The sequence below is a fragment of the Trichoplusia ni genome, chromosome 15, assembly GCF_003590095.1.
Source record: "Trichoplusia ni isolate ovarian cell line Hi5 chromosome 15, tn1, whole genome shotgun sequence".
Classification (NCBI taxonomy): domain Eukaryota; kingdom Metazoa; phylum Arthropoda; class Insecta; order Lepidoptera; family Noctuidae; genus Trichoplusia; species Trichoplusia ni.
This window is the reverse complement of record NC_039492.1, coordinates 9265030-9285694: the sequence shown is the minus strand read 5'-3', so window position 1 is coordinate 9285694 and position 20665 is coordinate 9265030. Positions and strand designations below refer to the sequence as shown.

Sequence of the window (20665 nt, the reverse complement as noted above, 5' to 3'; positions counted from 1 at the left end):
CTACAAATGAACAATATCTGATGAAATTGTCTCTACAACGCGGCAACGGTGAATTAAAGAGCACAGTTTATTGTTGCAGATGATTCCAAACGTAACCGATAGATGGCGTTCATTAGAATATCTTACGTACTTATTCAGAAAAACGATATGCATGTGGTACTATTATTCGTCTTAAATTACATTTATTATTGTTTTATTTTCTCTACTTTTTGAGTAATCAAGTTTACAATACCGGATTCACAATATTATTGCGTTTCTCGTTCTATTTTTTATCCGTCTACCTATTTTATGCAAAAATGTTTATGTGTTTCTGTTAAATGGAAAACGTGCGACCAATTAAGATCTATTTAAAATTGTGCTGCAAAATCTCACTTACTTTTGCATGCACAAGTCATTGCTATGATATTGCTTAGTACTTTAATCATTAAAGTGTCAGTTTTATATGCTGTGTTATGCACTTCTTTCACTCCATATGAAAAAATCTATTCGATGCTGACATCTATAGCAATATACTTAATTTCTTTAGTATATTATTAGTATTTTTTTAGCCCACTGTGTCCCACTGTTTGGCAAAGGCCTCCCCTAAATCCTTTCACGATTCTCTATTCTGGGCCGCTTAATTTACTTAACTACATAGTTTTTTTAAATTATTTGTTTATCCGTGCTGTGAGTGTTGTACTATAGTCTACCATATCAAACAAATTTGGAAGCCAGGTTTACTCTTTGCATATAAAACCAAGGAGGATGTAGCTATTAAAAAGATAACATTAATACAACCTTCGTGGTGAGCGACGGCGAGTTGACAGATCATGTTTCATTCTATTACATCAAAATTGTCACCACACCGCCTCGCATGGCGAACAGTTTTCCCAAGGAAAATAAAAACTGGCCCATGGCGCCATAACATCCATACAAAACACCATTCAGTACCACAATAGTTCCATAGTACCCGTTATCTCTTATCAAAGTAATTACAACATAAATGGAGGCTTCATAATCAAGCCTTGTCTTATCCCACAACCAAACAATATGTCGGAAGATATGTAAATTACCACAAATATGAACAGATTCTCGAAAACTCACTAAATCCGTAAGAAGTTAAAATTCACTGGTTCATCGTAGTTCAAGGTAAGTTATTTTAAGTTCTAGAAGACAGGGAAATGTAAATGTCATGAAAATGACAACTTTACAAGTAGTGTGGTAGTCTAGTGGTATGACTTATATCGGTTATCAAGTCAAAGGTTGTAGGTTCGAACACTAACGCAAATTTATTTTTGAGCGTTGTACATACATAGTATATAGCACTTGCTAAACGGTGAAACAGTACCCCTTATACTGTCTAAGAGTGCGTTTAAGCCACGTCAGGGAGCTAAGGGTGATTTAAAACTCACTAGGTTGCATGTACACAAAAAGAAGAGACAAAAAATTAAAACAAATTACTTTTAAATTGCACGTAACTACAACCATAGAAGGTAAATGCAGAAACTGAATAATTGCGATACCTTTAAGGATAACGCTTGTTAAAATATTAAGTGTATATTTAAATTTAACTTTGTCAATCTAAGTTAGTAGAGTTTTCAATGAGCCGGGATTCGGTAATAGAATAGTTTTAACAAGTTTTGACACTACAAAACAAATCGCAACGTTTGTTGTTTTCAGTTACTCGCATTATGTTTAATCTTGTATACATAGGCCGTTCAAATATAATGAAATGACTTATTGTAAATGTAGACTTGTTTCAAATTTAGTTCAAAGAATCCACTCGTGAACATAGTACGCCACGGTAGTAATGCATTCAGATTTGTGTTGTTAGCAGGGAGCTTCACAACGCGAACATAACGACTTTGATTTGATTATTCCATTGAAGTCAATTGACTCCGGACAGGACAGTTTAGTTTCAATATCAGCTGATACAAGACGCCCGTGCGGCTAAAGTTACGATTTTTTTTTATTTAAAACACTTTTTAATAGAAGTTTGTTATCTAGTGGATTTGATAGTGGCAGTAAAAGTTTGTGGTGAAAAATGCTAAGTGAGTTTTTCATATTTTTATAAATATTAAGGTCGTCAATCTTCTAGTAAAACTCTACCGGCTGCAGTAAACGATAGGATTTTAGATTTTATTATTATTGTTTTTTTTTATATTAAAACATAATATAATGCAATTTGAGTACATAACGCAATACCTTACATTTATTATGATCATGTAAGTGCTATATCAAAATAACAATACTACTTAAGTCTGTTTATATTTCTACGATAAAACACCGGATGACAGTTGCGACACTCGATCCCATTCCTTCAGCTTGCAAAACAATGAATGGATTAAATCCTGTGTTATTTACGAAGGAGTTTTATATAAGTTTTCTGATAAGGATTTCCATTAAATAACAATAGTATTTATGTAAACCGGCATTCCGTTGAGCCACGGTGAGAAATGCGCGATAAGAAATAATACGATTCGCTCGTGTGAATCTAATACGCATTTAAAGGTACTGTTACTTATTTATAATTGTACTTATTGTTTACTGGCAGCCTAATAACCCATGATTGATCTCTATTGACATGCTACAATCTAGTAAAACCTTTCCAACAGTCTCCTAGAGTACACATGTAAATCGAACGAATAAGCTACATAATTTATAAAAAAAAATATGACTCTGTTTTGTTTTGTTATTTTTCGAAGATTTCAGATATTAACTGTGTTCTTAAATATGCTATTTTAACCTAAAAACAAGAGTTATCATAAAAATGAACGTTATTTTCTCCATATCAGATATATTATCGGTTGATAGCGTTTAACTGCAGTTTTCGATTACTTGTGAGCGATTGAATCCAGTGCTTTCAAGATATGCTCCTATATTATAAAATGACCTATATATGACACATAAAACACATATATTTCTTTAGTTCAATAATGAACTTAACGTAGTCTGATTAAGTGCTCATGATGAGTGATAAAAGATAATCTTTTAGCCACGTTTGTAGAGTTCGATGAACTTATGCACATATATTGATTTTGCCTGATAAATAATGGAATTTAGTAGGTGTTTATTTATACATTCACGAGCTGAGGTCGCAGTCACATAAGGTCCAAAGTCCACCAGTAGACATGATGTAATACATCTATATTGAAATGAAAAGTAAAATCCAGCGGCAAATAAAACCACTTCACTACGTTAGTTGTCTTACGTATAAAAAAGTAACGAAAAAATAAGAATTTCTTCTATTACCTAACTTAACTGTTAACTCGAAATACATTATTTTGATGGATCTTTTAGGTCATAAAAACTGTCTTCGCCACACATTCCTGTCGAAAACGTAGCCTGAACGGCGGAAATAAAAATGATGAAAACTTTTTTGTAGAGTTGTATATAGAATATACTTTATTCCTTCTATTATGCATTATTGCTTTGCACATCTTAACAGTTCATTGTTGCCTCCACTGCAGAACATTTAACGTCTATTGTTTCATACAACATTTGCGGAAATGTATGAATTGATAGAATCTCGTACAATGTGTGAATTGTAGAGACATGTACTCAGATCGTAGTAGATTGTGATGAAAGTGGGGACTATTACTATTATTTGTTGTCCTCACGTTTGTTTTGTAAGCTTGTGTTGTGTAACATGAAGTACAATGTTTCTAATTGCTCTACATTTTCAAATTGTTGAATGCTATTTTACATGGGAAAGAGTAATCACTGAAATAATCAAAGAAAATACTGCATTGCCTAATGCCTTGTGCCACCAAAACAGCCTTTTTAAAATTTTAACTAAGCCATTCCTTTGAAAACATTAGTCAGTTATTGTAAAGTACAAAACGTGCATTCAAATACACACTATATTTCTGTATCCTTAGAGTTTATATTACATTGCTGCTATGTCAATCATTTCTCCATCAGAATCATCAAAGATGTTCAACGCGTTCAAGGCGTTTTTCAATCGGTCCCTGAAGAAGCACCCAGTGCTGACCAACACGTCGGTGTACGCGTCGTTCTATTTGGCCGCAGAAATCTCACAGCAGACTTTTAACAGGCTCTATTCGGTAAGAGATTTCTACTAAACTTTATACAGTTTATCTTTTGTCGCATCCGTCAGGTGTTAAACAATCTTCTCTTCCTCGCAATGCTATGGTAGGTTATCTAGAGGGTCTGCCACTACCCATTGAATGGAACAACACACCGCTATTCACTGTAGATCATTTCTTATTTGAATGTAAAAGGTTAAAGTTTCTAAAGTTTTAAAATATTTTGACTTTACTTTTGTACAATAAGAAAAAAATAGTCACTCAAATAACTCTACACTACACTTTTCCATTTAAATTTAGTATTTGCACAAATATAAATAATTTGTATATTGTATCACTATAACCGAAACAGCATAAACTAAAATACGCAATAGTTGAGTACAAAAAGATATTGGCAGCGGTGGGATTCGAACCCACGCCTCCGAAGAGACTGGTGCCTTAAACCAGCGCCTTAGACCGCTCGGCCACGCTACCACATATACCGGAACGCGTATGTCCCCATTCCTATCTACGAGTGATGACGTCACAGCGTTCATACGCACACATTGGCATAATTTAAAATAGATACGGGTACAGTAGGCACACATGTAAAACTACTACGACAATTGATTTAAAAATATATTAGGGATTCTCTTCAAAGAGTTTTTAACTCTACATTATGTATTTAAATTTTTTAATTAAATAGAGTAGATTGATAAGTTAATTAGGTAGGTCAAAACTATCGCAGTAATTTATCTGCGAGCATTATAAACATTATATAAGGAAATATCAGTTTGATCTGACTTTATAAATACCTACTCTATGTTTAGCTTATCTTTAATACATAATGTAGCGTTACTTGTTTTAAACGTTCATAAAAAAAAAATTGTGTTTATATTTCAGCCCGAAAAACCGGATTATAACTTCAAAGCAGCTGCTCGTATTGCCGCTGTTGGCAGCGGGATTTATGCACCCATTCTGTATTACTGGTATGAAAACAATATTAAGTATAATAATTCTGATATATAAAATTCTCGAGTACGAAATTGAACTCCTCCGAAACGTCTCGACCGATTCTTATGAAATTTTGTGTGCATATTGGGGGTTATGCGCACTTGGTCCCAATTGCACTTCGTGCTCCCTTCGCTAATGGTCCCATTCGCGGTTGTTAGTTCTGACAATTGGTCATAATCTATTCTCCATACCCCCATTTTTTTGTTTTTTCTTTTATTCGCTTTAACTCATCTTTATGGCATAACGAATAAAACAACGTTTACTGGGACAGCTAGTAGAAATGTGAAAATACTCGAGACTACTACTTAAGACTCTGGTAAAAGGACAAAATCTTGGTATAGGTTGTATGGATACGACCAATTCTGCACCTGGTATTGTGACGGAACTTTACAAAGTTTCCTTCCTTAATAATCCTTCTCTACATTCATCTTGCCATGATAAAAGAGACATAAGAACTTAATGATGACGTTTTACTCTTGAGTCGTTTTTAGCATATGACTCTACATTTCAATTGTCATCTTTAACTAAGTGTTATTTTTGATATGATGGTTAGTCTCGCACCACAGCAGGACCACGGCAGTCATCATTTGTGGAATTGATCAATGGATCTTAAAGTAAAACGAGTTATTCATATGATTGTACGTCTTTACAGGTACAAATACCTCGACAGCAGGTTCTCTGGTACTGCTGTCAAAACAGTGATGACCAAAGTTGCTTGTGACCAGCTTATCATGACACCATTCTTGTTGGCCTGTTTTTTTACTGGTGGGTAACATTTTCGTGTCTATACTCATATTTTTATTTTACATTTTGAGGTGAAATTTTCGTGGAAGGTGTGTTTTAATATAATATATTATATTTAAAAAAAATCGTAGGAATTTAGATTTTGGAAGTCTTAAACCATAGTTTAAGTAATACTAAATTTGCTTTCCTGCATATATACATGTGCACGTAACAGACTGTTCCTTCCATTTTCAGTTAAGTCCCAGGAAACTAATTGACTGTGAAAGACTAAGGAAACATTCACAGAAACCTGACTGAAATTCTGTGGCAAAATCACAGAAACAGTCAGTTTTATGTACATAATAGATGTTAGTTCTTTCACAGTGCTAGATTTTCTGGTATTATTTATACTTCTTGAAACCACTGAAATTATTATGAGACCAAAATTATTGTAAAATGAAACAATCATCAAAATTGGCTTAAAAAACAATTAAAATGTACAGACGATCTGGGAACCTCCTTCTTTTTTGAAGTCGGTTAAAAATGTTCAAAAGAGGACTTAAAACCTGATGCTCTACTTTAAGTTTGATCGCCAAATAAAAATATATTTATTTAATGTCATATGACTTAATAATTACCTAGGCAAGTGTAGATTCTTAGCCGTTTGTTTGCCATTGTAAAAGTGATCCTTCAACAAATAATACTTTAAAACTTATATCTCTCTTTATTGTAGGTATGCAAATAAATAAAAACCGTGATCTATTTTTGGGTTGATGTTACTAAGAGTTTTATATAGGCCAAGTAGTCAACGTAGAGACACAATATCTAATCTGCAGGTTTACAAGTTTATGACTGATACGTAGAGTATATCTCTATTTCAACTGAAATTATCGAAACAGAGGTACAGTTACATAGTTCACTTCGTAGGCAGATTAATGTCCCTCCTTCAGTACATCCTTAATTCCAAAGCATTAATTATAAAATTTGTACAATAGGGACATCTATTAGCGTACCGGCCCAATTACAAACTGTGGAACTATCCAGAGAAATCCCTAATGAAAATCCCAATAACAATTTGCCTGACCGAAGCGAATCGAAGACTAAACTGCACGCTCGACAGTCGCACTTACAACTACAAGACCGATGAGGCAATAACTGTTAAATATAATCATTTTCCGTAACAAACTGACGTACAGTATAGTATTCAATGATTACAGCCCCTCCAGTACGAAATATGATAAAAGACACAATAATCTTACAGCATCATAAACTGTTAACGATCATCGGAACTCGGAAAATATGTAATCAACTATGTAGTTGCCAGTTGCTGCTAGATAGCTGCACCCTGTACCTACGAGCTTTTTTCTGAAACAGTTTATATAGAAATAAAAATATTTCGTTTTGGATGGGACGCTCTGAGATGAATTTTGACTAAAAGACCAGTAACCAAGTAGCAAATGAGCATAATGTTTTAATTCCTTCTTTGTTTCCAGCCATGGCGATAATGGAACGTAAACAAGACATATTTGAGGAGCTCCGACAGAAGTACGTCAAGACGTTTTTGGCGAACCAATCGTTCTGGGTCCCGGGGCAGATGATCAACTTCTTCTTCGTACCGCCGCACCTCCGCGTGGTGTATGTGGCCACTGCGTCATTCATGTGGATCAACGTCTTATGCTACATCAAGAGGCAGAAACTCAGGCCCGTCGCATTAAAGGAAATGTAAAGCACGAAGACTTTGAAAATGTTCAATAAAATTCAGGCATTTAGGTTATCGTGATGGCTGGGTTGTAACTCAACGTCAGTAAGTGCGGAAACTACAGTTTTTTGAAACATAACTGTAGGAATGTCGAGTTGGGGTAAACGTTGGGTACAACTCAGCTTGAAGCGTATAAGTAATTTGCCACTAAGCTACTTCATGTATTAAGATGATTCAGTGAATGTAACTGCTATAATTTAATAGGTTCAGTCGCTTTTCTGTTGCAAAAAAATGTTTAGTATTACAGTAAGTAATTAAATTACAATATAACTATAGGAAAGCGATGATGTGGAAACTTGTTTTGAACTATTTACCCATTAATAAAAGTTCACATTTAACATTGTAATTATTTATTCTCGTTGGTACCTATATTAACTAAGTATGTAGGAATAATGAAACTGTTGAAAATTTCGACTTGGTATAAATTAAGGACTTATTTATTCCAATCGAGGTATCCTGGACTGAGATTTTCTATCGTGGCCTTAAGTCGCATGTTCTCCAGAAATAAGAGGTTACATTTACGTATCTGTAAAATAAGTAAGTGGTTAGGTATTTATAACTCGATATCGTCTAATGAACTGGCCTTTGGTTTGCAATTAAAGTGGATTATTTCAATTAAGTAAGGGTTGCCATTTTTACTGGAAATTGAGGTTTGAGGGAAGTTATATTAATGACACTCGCGCTTAACTTCATTAAGTTGGTTTTTCCTTTGAATAATAGTTTGCGCTTTGCAGGGAACAGCTAATAATAATTAACAATCAACTGTTACAATGGACAGTAGTGGGGCATAGATTGCTAAAATTACATTCTCCTCAACTTCCATTATTTTTATACTTTTAGATTTCTCTTTTGTATTGAAATAAGCATAATGATATAGCAAATAGATAGTCCACTTAGCACATACCTTCAGGACGACATTCAGAAACGGGCCTGAGATTTTTTCAAGGGTTTGTAAAGACGAGACAGACCTACTACGGGCCGGCACTAAATTTGACACCAGGTTGCAATTTAACCATACGACAGAAAGGAGACTTACTTCATACATTAGTAGTGCAGCATCGGAGTCCCGTTCGGTCTCGAGGCAGTAGGCGATGCGAGCGTCGAACCGCAGGCGCGCGCGCGTCGCCTCGTCCTCCACGCTGCGCAGCACCTGCCGCAATCGGCCCAACTGCTCCTCATACCACGTCTTCTGGTGTTAACATGTCTATCAAGTATCTGGGTTTGTATTTGATTTCTTTTGAGAAGTTTTAGGGGTAGATCTACCAATTACAAAGCTACCAAGTAGAACAAAAACAGTTTAATTACAGGAGGTTGGAAATATCTATGATAGAAGATGCGTAGAATACACAAGTGATTGAGGGAAGGGCAGGCCTTTACCCAGAACTGGGAATATCTGGGTAATTTCGAGGCTGATATGGCGTCGGTGATAGATGGTAACGATGACGAGTAACATATATTTTTCATAGTTACTTGTAAGTTCCTCTTCTGCTTAAGGGAAAGGAATTTTTCTCCGACGGCAATGAGTGCGTGATGTGCGTTTTCCAACTGAGCCTGCGTGGCGCTCACACGTTCCTGCCACTGCTCGAGTCTCTTGTCACGCAAGCCCACCGCACTACTCTGCTCGTTGTACGCTTCGAGAAGCGACTTGTATCGCTTGGCTAACTCTTCGTACCTAGTGAATGTGCCTTTACTATCAACCCCTGAAGCAGGACTGCTATAATTGTGGAATGGAGACAGCGCACTACATTGGGCTCACTTGACTGCTCTTGTGACAGCTTTAACATATCATAGTAAGCTTCCTTTGGGAATCTTAAGCCAAGTTTCCCAAAGGAATCGGCGTAAAACTTAAAAAAAACATGCAGATAGGAGCAGTCCGAAAATTGCATATATTCGGCCTGAATGACAGAGTTGTTATTCGGGCAGTCGTTAGGGTAATCGCCAGTAATCATGGGGTGGTATATAGCTAGCAAAAACTATTAAAGGGAAAATTATCTTACTGGTATTGCAGACAAACAATGCTCATTGTGGACCACGATTCCGTAAAATCTTCATGACTTTTCGTTGATTTACAATGACTTGTGCCTAAAAGTAAGGGTTACATTTTATTTTGTATAGTGTCTTCTGCAGTCAATATGCTTAACGAACAATTAAATGGTAATTAGAACGAGTTTTTAATTCTATAACCGTTTTTATGAATGCTATTATTGCGATTACTTAATCAGTATTAAGTAAAGGAACCTGGGCCGCAATTGTCTGAATAGAGAGAAAGGAACAAATGCCTTCCACATTTGCCGTCCAATGATCATTCAGGGTAATTCAGGCTCAAACATTAGCAATAACTCTACTATTTAAGTAATATCTAATGTTTTATTTACATCATAATCTTACTGGTAGTATTCGAGCCCTTAAAACTCTTGTCATCCGACTGATCAGAGTCCCACCACTCGTTGACGTCGTGGGAGTGGTTGTGGGCACTCTTGCACTGCAGTAACTTCTGTTCATATCTATTGGACTTGCGAATACTGCGCTCCAGACAACCGAGAGTGTTGCGAGCGTTTTGCAGACTGTTCATAAAGTTCTTTGGAGGTATTTCAGGCTGTAAAGGGTAATTGTATGGAGAAATCGGCCAAGTGCGATTTTGACTCGTGCTTTAAGGGTTTAGTAACATTATCTATAAAAACATGATTGCTGCATTGCTCCTTACTTAATTTATTTATTCTTTTTAGTAGTTATAGCAAGAAGTGTCACATCATTTGTGATTATTGATGGCAACGATAGCAGTTCAATAGGCACCAACACCCTGGCGACAGTCTGGCTGGCAGCAGTCTGAGCAATCGTAGTTTTAGGTCCTAGCAATAGGAGTTCACGTTTCTTTTTTTGTGTATGAAGGATTGCGCATTGCCAATATTGCCATATACCGAAACAAAAACGCGGATAACGTAGCACAGCGGTCCAGGATTAGTCAGTAAGAGTCTAACAGCCACTTCCTCCGAGGAAGTGGCTGTCCAAGAGAGGATTCCCTATCTTTAACAGAAAAAAAAGAGTTCACGTTTTGCTATTAAAACCTAAGAAATACTGTTTTCCGGAGGCAAGAGGTCGTAAGTAGTAGAAAAAGCATCCAATATTGCTCATACTATCAGATAACAGTCAGTAGGTACTTATATATTATTTAGTTATTTCGTGTAGTTGACCAAAACAGCAGCTTTGATTAGATGTATGAAAAATGGATACTTACATTACTTACCGTCGAATCATTAATAGAAACACATTTGACGTTGCTCGGAGAAAACAGATCGTTCCGTATTTTGATACCTTGCATCTCAAAATTATATTTTAGTTCTGCTAAAAAATCCCTGTAAAATACGTCAAAACCCGTCTGTTTGTCACTATAGTCATAGAGAAAGTTTTATTTTTCGTAGATAGTAACGAACCCCCAAAAAGGTTAAAAAAGGTAGAGTTTGCAAGAATATTTTTTTGCTACTAGATTTTACATAGGTTACTTTTAAATAGTAATTACCTAGTATAAATAAATAGCAGTATCAAATGTATTAGGTAGTATTAACAACAGAAGGCGTCTCATCAAATTATAAAACAAATGTGTGTGAATATAGGTCTTGAAAGACTAGTTGGATTGGATTGGACTATTTAGTTCGAAAGAAAACTATTACAAATTTATCAGATGGTTTATTCAACTACAACAAAAAGCATAACGTTTTAATAACTAAATCAGTCTAAAAATATTCTCCTGCGTTACAACTACGACTCAAATATTTCATCTAAAAGGTTAAAAATTATACTACGTTCCGTGCATTTATTGCTTATGGCATAAATTAATATCACCTTACGCGTTGACTCGTTTTGTACTCGCTCATTTGCAGTAATAGTAACATATTACATGTTACACAAAAGCAAATATAAATAATTCCATTAAAATATTAATTCAAATTCAATGCATATCTACTAATGTAGTAAAACCATTAATTTACAATTACTGCAGTAATATATACAAAACAAGTGAACTTGTAAAGCATCATTTTCGTTGGTTCATGAATGTCTATGTCAAATAAACATTATTGTAAATTTTCTTATGTACAAAGGAAATAAAACCAATATTCCAAAGATTTGTACATGACAAATAACATGATTAAATTGATGTATATTGATCTGGAAGACATTGTTCAGCCTCGAGTATGAGAAGCTAGGCATAACACAAATAAACATTAAACAAGTGATTTAACACTAACAACAATAACAGTAACATTTGTAGTAGAGGCCAGTCGCGAGAATTTAACTTTCATTATATATCCGACACAAGGCAACAGGATAACTAAAACATAAACTTGAGTCGATAAAATTTACCAATGACAACTAGTTTGAACATACAACATGAGATTAATTTAGAGTTTATATCGAGATACAAGATCTACTGTAACAGTGGTCTTGTGGTAACAATAACATAATTATAGCTGCCCAACATCACAACTACATTGGTAGACTTTGGGATGAAATGATTTATTAATTAAAAATTTCAGATATTTACATGAAACATACAATAAATATACTTATGTAAAATATTAAATAAAATTGAAACAATATATAAAGGGCAATGCGCTATTAACATGTGTCTATACATAAGTAATTATAAAACAAATACTTACATAAAAGGAACCCAGATGTAACTAGGGTTGAGACCGGTTGGCGTACTAATCGCTTCAAAACAGAAAGAGTGATTCTGACAGTAACAAAAAGGCCTAACTTTAAGTTAATGAAAGTGAAGTAGAGGTGGCCTTTAAATATTTACAATTTAACAACACTTCGCGATACATAACAATTTATAATACTGTTTACACTATTGCTGTATTTAGGCACTTTTAATAGTATGATTGCAACATTGCGATTGCAATAAGGCATGTATAAGAAAAATATAACAACGTAAAATAGCTGCAAAACAGCGATGTTCAAATCTCTCGAGAAAAATTGTGATGGTAACTTGTAGTTATTACGATGGTTTGAACAATGCTAGACTACATAGTAAATAACTGTAACTTCAATAAACAATTTCGCTAATATAAATTTGGCATAACTTGTATAATAATCATTTTAAATTTTACACAATTTGTCTTAATGCGGTCACATATTCAACATGATATTCTTTGGTATAAATATATTCTGAATTTAGACATTTGTATTTTAATATTCATCAACCAAAAACATTCACACAACATAACAATCTTAAAGAATATTGGTTCAAAGTAACAATGCAAAGAAATTGAGCTTTTGGAAAATTTCACTTACGATATGACATAACTACTGAGATCCACAATCAACTGTAGATTACTTAACTTTTTAAGAAATTATTTCAATTCCTTAATTGTTAACAATGTTTTTAAAAATATTGTATAAAAATAAGCTGGCATTATAATTTAATAAGTGTATAATAAATTCATTGTTACGCAACAGATATAGTAATATATGTATTTAGTAATTTAATAATTAATTAGTTGTAGGTCTCTATACAGTTGATTAATACCTTTTAATGGGTGACTCATACCTACGTTGTAAGTAAACTCTGTGATACAAATGGCATTGTTCTTAGTTTAAAGCTTTCAGTTACAACCAGACACAACTGGCTAGGCATACATTCATCCAGTCAGCATTCCAAAACTTGTACTTAAAACAATTGACTGGAGCATAACCGTTTCCTGTATTTGTAAAGAGGCAAACACTTTTAAATGAAAATTTAGTAAACTACAGATGATTGTGACTTACGCTACCGCCAACTTTTGTGTTCCCGCTTCTTAGGTGTGTGTTGTGCTAGCTCAGAGGGAGTTAGTGATGTTCTGGAACAGTCTCTTGCCCCACCATGTCTCCAGATCGAAGGGCTTGAAGTCGCGCAGCACTGGGCTGGGGGCATCGTCTTGGTAGTATAGATTAGACGGTGGGGCCGGTGACGAGCTGCCAGATTCTGGAAATAGTTATAATTACATTGCAAACACAATTCTGTATACGATCAGAATGGATTATATTATGTGTTAAATAAATATTAACAATAGTATTGTTTTATATTTCCACACTCCACACAATAATAATAGAATAAAAAGGAATTAAAATCAGACTATTAAATGTAAAAATTCAATATGGGGAAACTGCTATCAGGTTTTATTATATGTATCATGCAAGATCAGATTAGATTGCAAATAATAAATCTCAACTTACAATCTGTGGTATCATTATATTCAAAACATAGTACTATTAAATATCAGTACATTGGGGGGGTCTTTTATGCAAGTCATAAATGAAAAGCAACCTATTATATAGCTACCTATTAATACACAATTGAACCAAGTTGTAAGTGTCATTGAATTGTTATGCACTGTGGACTGCCTTAATTGATTGAAACAGTACACATGGCAACATACTACAGCTTTAATGTGGTAAGTAGGGCAAATAGTTTACATGACATGTCATCTAAGGACAATGAGAACACAGAGTTTCCAATTGTAAGGAACATTTGTGGTTAAAAAAAAAGTCAGTTTTAATTTCTTAAATATGCATTTTGTACTAAATACATGTAACACAAAGAAATTTGAAAATTAATATTCTTGTTTTGGTTGGGTACTAAAAATAAAAATGTTAATACTCACCATTATTGCTTGTAGGTGTTGTGGGTTCACTTTCACCATAAGCTGACTGTGTCCAAGCTGAAATTATCATATTAATTTCATAAATTGCTTTATAATATTCACATCAAGATAAAATACTACAATTGTGTAATAAATATCATTACTTTTTTTTATTATTATGCTAAAGTCAAACAATCATGGGTAAAGCAAAATGCATTAAACTTACTTTCACTGATATATCTAATGATTTCTTCATGTTGCGGCGTGATCACATGGTGCTGTATTCTTTGGTGTACTGTCTTTTTACCATTGGAATGAAAGATAGGCTTGGGCATGCTGAAAAGGAAGAAACAAACAATCCAATAAGAATCTTAGTGTTATCAAAGTTCTATAAGACTCCGATCGGATATACTAAGTTATAACTATGGAATATTATGCCTTTAATTCCCATTGTTGTCATGCCAAATGTTATAAAACTATAAACAAGTACACATCTTCGGCCGAAGAGGTTATGTAAAAACTGACGAAATCTTTACCAGCACTATGTAATTAGGATTTCTGCATTAGTAATTACTCACTTGATAATTTCCCCATTGTCAGATTCTGAAGACTTTCTATTATGATCTTTACGGCTGTCCAACCTTTCTAAGTTCTGTGAGAGGCCTGTAATTGAAAATAAGTATACGATATTTTCATCTCACATGATCACTGACAAGTTCGAACTTCATTTTCAAAACAAAATATATTGTAATACTATAACTACCTCGTCGTGTTTTAGCTACAATTTTGCTGGGTCCTTTAGAAACAGTATACATTTTAAAATTTCACTCAGAAATTAAAAAAATAAACGTAAAAACCACACACGAATTACGAGACCAACTTGAAACAGCGAGTTGCCCGATATTTTTTCCAAAATCGTACCATTGTTTGCAGAGTAATTTCTACCATTGTAAAAGAGTCGTCATTTCATTCAAGTAAAATATTACCTAATTACTAACAGGTACCTATCTAACAAAAAAGGCCAGGGTAGAACACTGCATCTGCATTCTGCATTTGCATCTGCATTGCAAATCATTGCATCCGAAAAAGTGGTTAATGTATACCCAGTTATCGTATTACATTTCTTTTTAGAGCGGGCAACAATGAGCGCGTAGAATAACGAAGCTGAGCTTATTCGTATAACTTCATAGGTTATTCACAAGATGGCAGTAGTAGTATCTAGATAGGAAAGAAGAAGACAAATCCTGGGTGCCGACAGCAATATTATTGGGGGTGTGGTACAAAGATGCCGCTACGAATCGTCGTATTCTGCTGCCATGCTTCCACAACCGTAACAATACTTCTTAGACTCGTGATATCGATACCATTTTCGTGAAACCTGCTCATTTAGAACTAAACATAATTAGGTGAAGCTTCTCACATTCCTTACATAGGTAATATAAATAAAATTAATAAGTATGTGTAGTATGGTAGGTATGTGTTTTCCCATTTTTTTCCCATTACTTAGATTAGTTGTTTTCATAGCACAGTATTTACTTCCCTATTGCAAATGTTGTAACAATCTTTTAGGTCTTGAAAGAGTTGGAAGAAAGTTATAATATGTAGTTAAATACCTGATGTTACATGGAAGAGGGTCTTTAAAAAATGCACCAATCATCTGGGTTTGATGAAAGTACTTATAGGGTATCAATTCATTAATAAGTCTCTATACTTATTTGGTTTCAGGGCTTTACACACAAGAGCGTAACTAGTCTAGAATTTTCCTGAATGCACACGAATGAATAAATATTTAAGTAAGTACACATAAATAAACAATTATAACATGAAGTCGGTAGACTTCCGTACAATCCAATTTAGCAATACCGACGTGATTAATCACCCGCTACCATCAGCTTACATCGAATATTTCCCCGAGGAAGCGCTCTTACGTAAAACTATAAAGGGAGGAAGAGACTGTAAAATGTATGCTTTTGTTTTAATTAGCCGCTACTTTCAATCATTCGTGTCTGACTAGGAAGCATGCACGCGGAATTGTAAAATGTTTAAATGACTGCGCCATGCATGGCACAATTGTACCTACATGTTTATGAAGCTGTTAAAGAAAGTTTTTTAAATGTAAGTACGATGGTGTGTGTACTTATGTAACAATACCTGGCATTGATTGTTTATTTTCCTAGATGTTTATATTGTCAGTATCTGTTTTTTATTTTCACATTTCTCCCTTATTGCGAGTAGAAACAAATAAACGTAAACATTGAATAAAGAATGTAAATTATTTGATTGTATCTTGTTACGACAAATAATGCAGAACTTAAAATAACAATCAGTTTTAATATTAATACAAATGGTTTAAATGGTTAGTATAGTGCGGGACATTTAGGGAGACGTGTGGAGAGAAACGCAGTTTGAAATGAAATGAAATCATGTATTCTGCAAATAGGATATTTCATCACTTTTACATGTCTTTTTTGAGAAAGCTGGAGTCGACATGTCCTATCTAACTACCCTATCTACTCGTAGAATAAATGTCGAAACAAACTCAGGGGTCGCAGTTTGGGTAACACTGAGCTTATTTGAGTAATGCACATAAAAAGCTTTAGTGCCTGTATGTAATATTGAAATAACCGTTATTTATTACTAAAGTACACCAAAATATTTTTTACAGTTTTTCAGCTAATAATTGAAATGGTTGGACTGATTTTCTTCTTTTCTGAAACTACTTTGTAATTATTGCTCCAATAAAGTCCAAGCATCAATTTATTTTCATTAATTTCATACAAAACTAGATGCGACGTGCAGATAGTTATAACCTTCATTCTGTCATCTTGCATGAGATCTATTACTGCACATAATAAAATTGTTCTAGTTTTGTGTAAGTACTCCTACTAAACATGCAATGCATCGTTCATGGTGACTTTTAATTTTATGCCATAAATAGAACTGGACAAAGTTTCTTGTTAAAATGGTATCGTATATAATTTGACACGTTTCAAATAATTATAAGTTGTTTTTTTTTCAATGGGCCATATTAGGAGCCGTGGCCTTTTAGGCAACTTACTTTCTTCTACTAACTTTTGAATTACTTTCTTTTAGACTCTTTTTTGCCTGACAGCCGCTAAATATTGAGAACATAATATGTACAAGGGATGTATATTGCATTGAAGTTTAGGCATAGATACTTTCTTTGAACTTTAGTGGAACACTTCTTCCAAGTTTTTTAAGTTTTAAGTGGTTTGTTTTTATTTATTTTTTAATCTTAGATTAATTAATAACATTTTAAGATAGTGACTACTCTAACCAAGACAACGCGAAAAACTATTAAGGATCGTTGCTTTTTTCACAGGTCTCATGACATTTCATTCCAACGATCTTTAGTCTTCATCGGTTATAATAACAAAAAAATGAACAACCAAATGTCTATTTACAGTAATTTGAACAAAATTGCCGGATACATGTAATTTATTTGTACCTATGTAAATGATCTGCTGATAAAAATGCCGAGCAATGCAGGTAGACGTGATGTGACTACAACGGGCGTTATTGAGTACACTGTGTGTTTCAAATGGCCGTTTTATCTAGACTTTCGATGTTCACTAACTTTCTCTTTGATACCAAACAATAATGCCTTTTGTTTTCACGTTAGTTCCACAGCTGATGGATGTTCTCATAATTTTTGTGGGATTGATAATATAGATTAACGAATGTGGAAGACTACTTTATCGTCTTCAACTCCATTTCTCTTGTAATCTGTCAGTTTTTTTTTTAATATACATATTTGACTTAAAACTTGTACCCAAATCGGGCAGTGCTTCCAGACACTAATATAAATCTTAATGTACAGTCATTTTATAAACACAAATACCGGTTTATCTAGCAGTGCCTTATCGTTAGTGCAAACGTTCTGCCCTAGATGCATGAAATGTGCTAACAGCACCGCGTGTGCCAGATTTAATGAGTTTTTAATATGGCCACTACACCGAGGCACCAACGAACACTTGCTTTACCGCCCCACTTGCACGGTTTTATCTAGGTTGCATATTTAACCTAATGTTTTTAAACTTATGTTGCAGATTTGCTGATAAACTGCATCGTCACACTTTTTGCGGTGACATTCTTTTGTAATGTTAATTTAATTGTATAGGTTACCGTGTACTTTAAACGACTTTCGCAGTAATTAAACATGTCCTAGTGGCGTTAAACACGGGTACCGATGTAAGCTGGTTCATTTAAACCGGGCCGTACCCAGGCTTATTCGTCATCTTGTCGGTTTAATAAATACAATTAACAATGTCTTTGATTAAAAATATTAGAAGACGAAAGGTTTCTGTAAGAATGATCCGAGTTCTGCTCATCAAAGTTAAACTTGTCAGTTAACAAGTCAAAACTATAACAATATAACATTTTTTTTTAATTATTAATGTCCTATTAATCATAATTTGGTTATTACAATCCGTGCACCAAATTTCATCTAAATCCGTACAGTATTTTTTGTTGAAAGAGGAACAAACATCGATGCATACAAACTCGTGATTTCGGGATTAGAAGGATAAACCAAGTAGTTTACCTTCAGTACTATAGCAGACTAGTTCTGTGTATTATCTTATTTACGACTTTATGTTAAAGGTTAACGGCTGGTCCTCTTGGCAAATGTTGACTAAGTTCAAACCAATTGAAGTATGAGCACTCGAGCGTCTCGCCAATTTATCATGAAGGTGCACTGGCATTTATAAATATTGTCTATTTAATCTTTTATTACTCAACGTTTGATTAAAAAACTCCTAGTTCATTCCTTGAACTTATGCCTAGGCTAACTTCCCGAAGTTACTGGTCATAATTGTCCCAGATTATGAGCAACACATAGGCCAAAATCTCTTTTGGGAATTAAAGATTCAGGAGAAAGGTCAAAAACTGATTAGCCCGGCTGGTTAACTAGGGAGACTACGACATTTTCTACCAACTGCTATCAAATTTCACTTGCGGAGTCCCTTTTGCTTCCTATCCTCGATTATGCTGATGTCAGCTATGAAGTTATTAAGAAGTGATGATTATGAAGTTATTGAAGTTTCATCAAAATCCGTAATTTTTGTAAGCAAAACGAACGACGGATAAAAAAAAAATTGTTGATCTTATCAGTCTTGGCCCCTGTTACTTGTATGAAATCCTTAATAAGGAAGTAGTGTTTTTTTCTCATTTACAATGTACAGAATCGACCCTCATTAGACTTTTATTATACACATGTATAGATTGTATTTGACCTTGTTAAAATCCACGTTCCAGTCCAGACTTGACTAAAAAACGGTTAACATAACTAGTTCCGTAAGATTTAAATCAAGTTCTCATTTTATTCTGATTATGCCTATCTAGATGTAAATACATCTATTTTAATAGATTAAAGTATTCGTAATTTTTGGAATATCCTAAAACTCGAAACAGTGGAAGAGGGCAGAGTGGGTAAATGATATTGAAATGAGTAAGGTTTTCTTTCCTTCAAATGAATTACTAAAATATTTTCTTTAATCGCTGTCCTCAGGTTCTTCAAGCATTGCTTGTGGAAATAAGACGGCCGATTACACGGTGTAGCGGCATCTCTCTTCCACAACGGCAACAGTATTAGTTTTACAGGTGAAGTGTAAGCCCTAATGAAAATATATGTACCTTCTTCCAATTATGTAAATATTAAGCTGAGTACCAGCAATTCAGAATAACTTTAATGATCATAATATAACATCAAACACATTTTATCCAAAATTTTGCCAACTCTAGACTTTTTACCCAAGTTTCTAACTCTACAAGTCCATAGTTCAAATTCTGCATTTGAATCAAAATGGCGACTTCATGTTCATTTGCCAACAAAAATAGATTTAATCGTTGCCTTTGTTGTATATTGCAGAATGCATGAACCTACATACAATGGTGTTTCGCACCATAGCTACGCGCCGAGGTAACGGGATCGAGATAATGGGGTCAGATCAGATTCACGCGGTTCAACGGGACTGGGGCTTAAATGCAATCCATAGATAATATAGAAACAACACTTGTCTGTGGCTTAAAATGCAATCCATAGATTAGGTACAAATAACACTGCAGATATTAATGCAACTAATTGTGTTGAACCATGAATCATGTCACTCCTTCGACTTATATACTAATACATTTTTTAGGATACTATTACAGATAAACTTAAAAGTTAAAATCTAAAGTTGGCCCACTTACAGATATGCCCAACTCTTGCATAGAACATGGAATTTCTATTTAATTTCTTTCTTATTTAGCAAATAAAAAAAAACAATTAGGTTTTTATAAAGGTAGTAATTACTATAAAAACCTAATTTCTTAGTTAATGTGATAATAAACCTTTGTAATTATTAGAAGTAGAAACTTTTCTTTAATATACTTGAATAAAACTTTTTGTAAGTACGAAATGGTTATATTTTAAAGGACAGTAGTCTGAGTTTTACTGGAATAAGCAGCACCCTTGAAAGTTCTACCGACTTCAATAAATCCCAAAGCTACATACACTTTTTAACTTTGTTAGATGC

At 34.1% G+C, this 20665-nt stretch overlaps 3 protein-coding genes and 1 non-coding gene across 9 annotated transcripts; 1 reads left to right on the top strand and 3 right to left on the bottom strand.

Moving 5' to 3' along the window:
* Window positions 1-814: 814 nt before the first annotated feature.
* Window positions 815-7841, top strand: LOC113501172 (mpv17-like protein). Of its 3 annotated transcripts, XM_026882232.1 has the most exons (6): window positions 1784-2030; window positions 3904-4046; window positions 4911-4996; window positions 5674-5786; window positions 6740-6892; window positions 7238-7322. In XM_026882232.1, the coding sequence occupies exons 1-5, from the start codon at window positions 2024-2026 to the stop codon at window positions 6889-6891; spliced, it is 501 nt and encodes a 166-aa protein (XP_026738033.1). In that variant the 5' UTR covers window positions 1784-2023; the 3' UTR covers window position 6892; window positions 7238-7322. The 3 variants fall into 3 exon arrangements, with proteins under 3 accessions (XP_026738032.1, XP_026738033.1, XP_026738031.1); XM_026882231.1 differs by lacking the exons at window positions 1784-2030; window positions 6740-6892 and adding an exon at window positions 815-1128 and having other exon boundaries at window positions 7238-7841; XM_026882230.1 differs by lacking the exon at window positions 6740-6892 and having other exon boundaries at window positions 1797-2030; window positions 7238-7841.
* On the bottom strand, window positions 4421-4502 carry Trnal-aag. The gene has a single exon. It is a non-coding gene; the product is annotated as a tRNA-Leu (tRNA).
* On the bottom strand, window positions 7837-10952 carry LOC113501171. Of its 4 annotated transcripts, none has more exons than XM_026882229.1 (6): window positions 10739-10952; window positions 9892-10099; window positions 9501-9585; window positions 8974-9175; window positions 8540-8653; window positions 7837-8029 (listed from the first exon to the last, which is right to left on the bottom strand). In XM_026882229.1, the coding sequence occupies exons 1-6, from the start codon at window positions 10820-10822 to the stop codon at window positions 7937-7939; spliced, it is 786 nt and encodes a 261-aa protein (XP_026738030.1). In that variant the 5' UTR covers window positions 10823-10952; the 3' UTR covers window positions 7837-7936. The 4 variants fall into 4 exon arrangements, with proteins under 4 accessions (XP_026738030.1, XP_026738029.1, XP_026738028.1 ...); XM_026882228.1 differs by having other exon boundaries at window positions 8540-8692; window positions 10748-10952; XM_026882227.1 differs by having other exon boundaries at window positions 8540-8689; window positions 10739-10951.
* A 220-nt stretch (window positions 10953-11172) lies between these two features.
* On the bottom strand, window positions 11173-15041 carry LOC113501173 (MAPK regulated corepressor interacting protein 2). Its single transcript, XM_026882233.1, has 5 exons — window positions 14890-15041; window positions 14705-14789; window positions 14353-14462; window positions 14148-14204; window positions 11173-13468 (listed from the first exon to the last, which is right to left on the bottom strand). Exons 1-5 carry the CDS (start codon window positions 14939-14941, stop codon window positions 13323-13325), a joined length of 450 nt encoding a protein of 149 aa, XP_026738034.1. The 5' UTR covers window positions 14942-15041; the 3' UTR covers window positions 11173-13322.
* Window positions 15042-20665: the final 5624 nt, after the last annotated feature.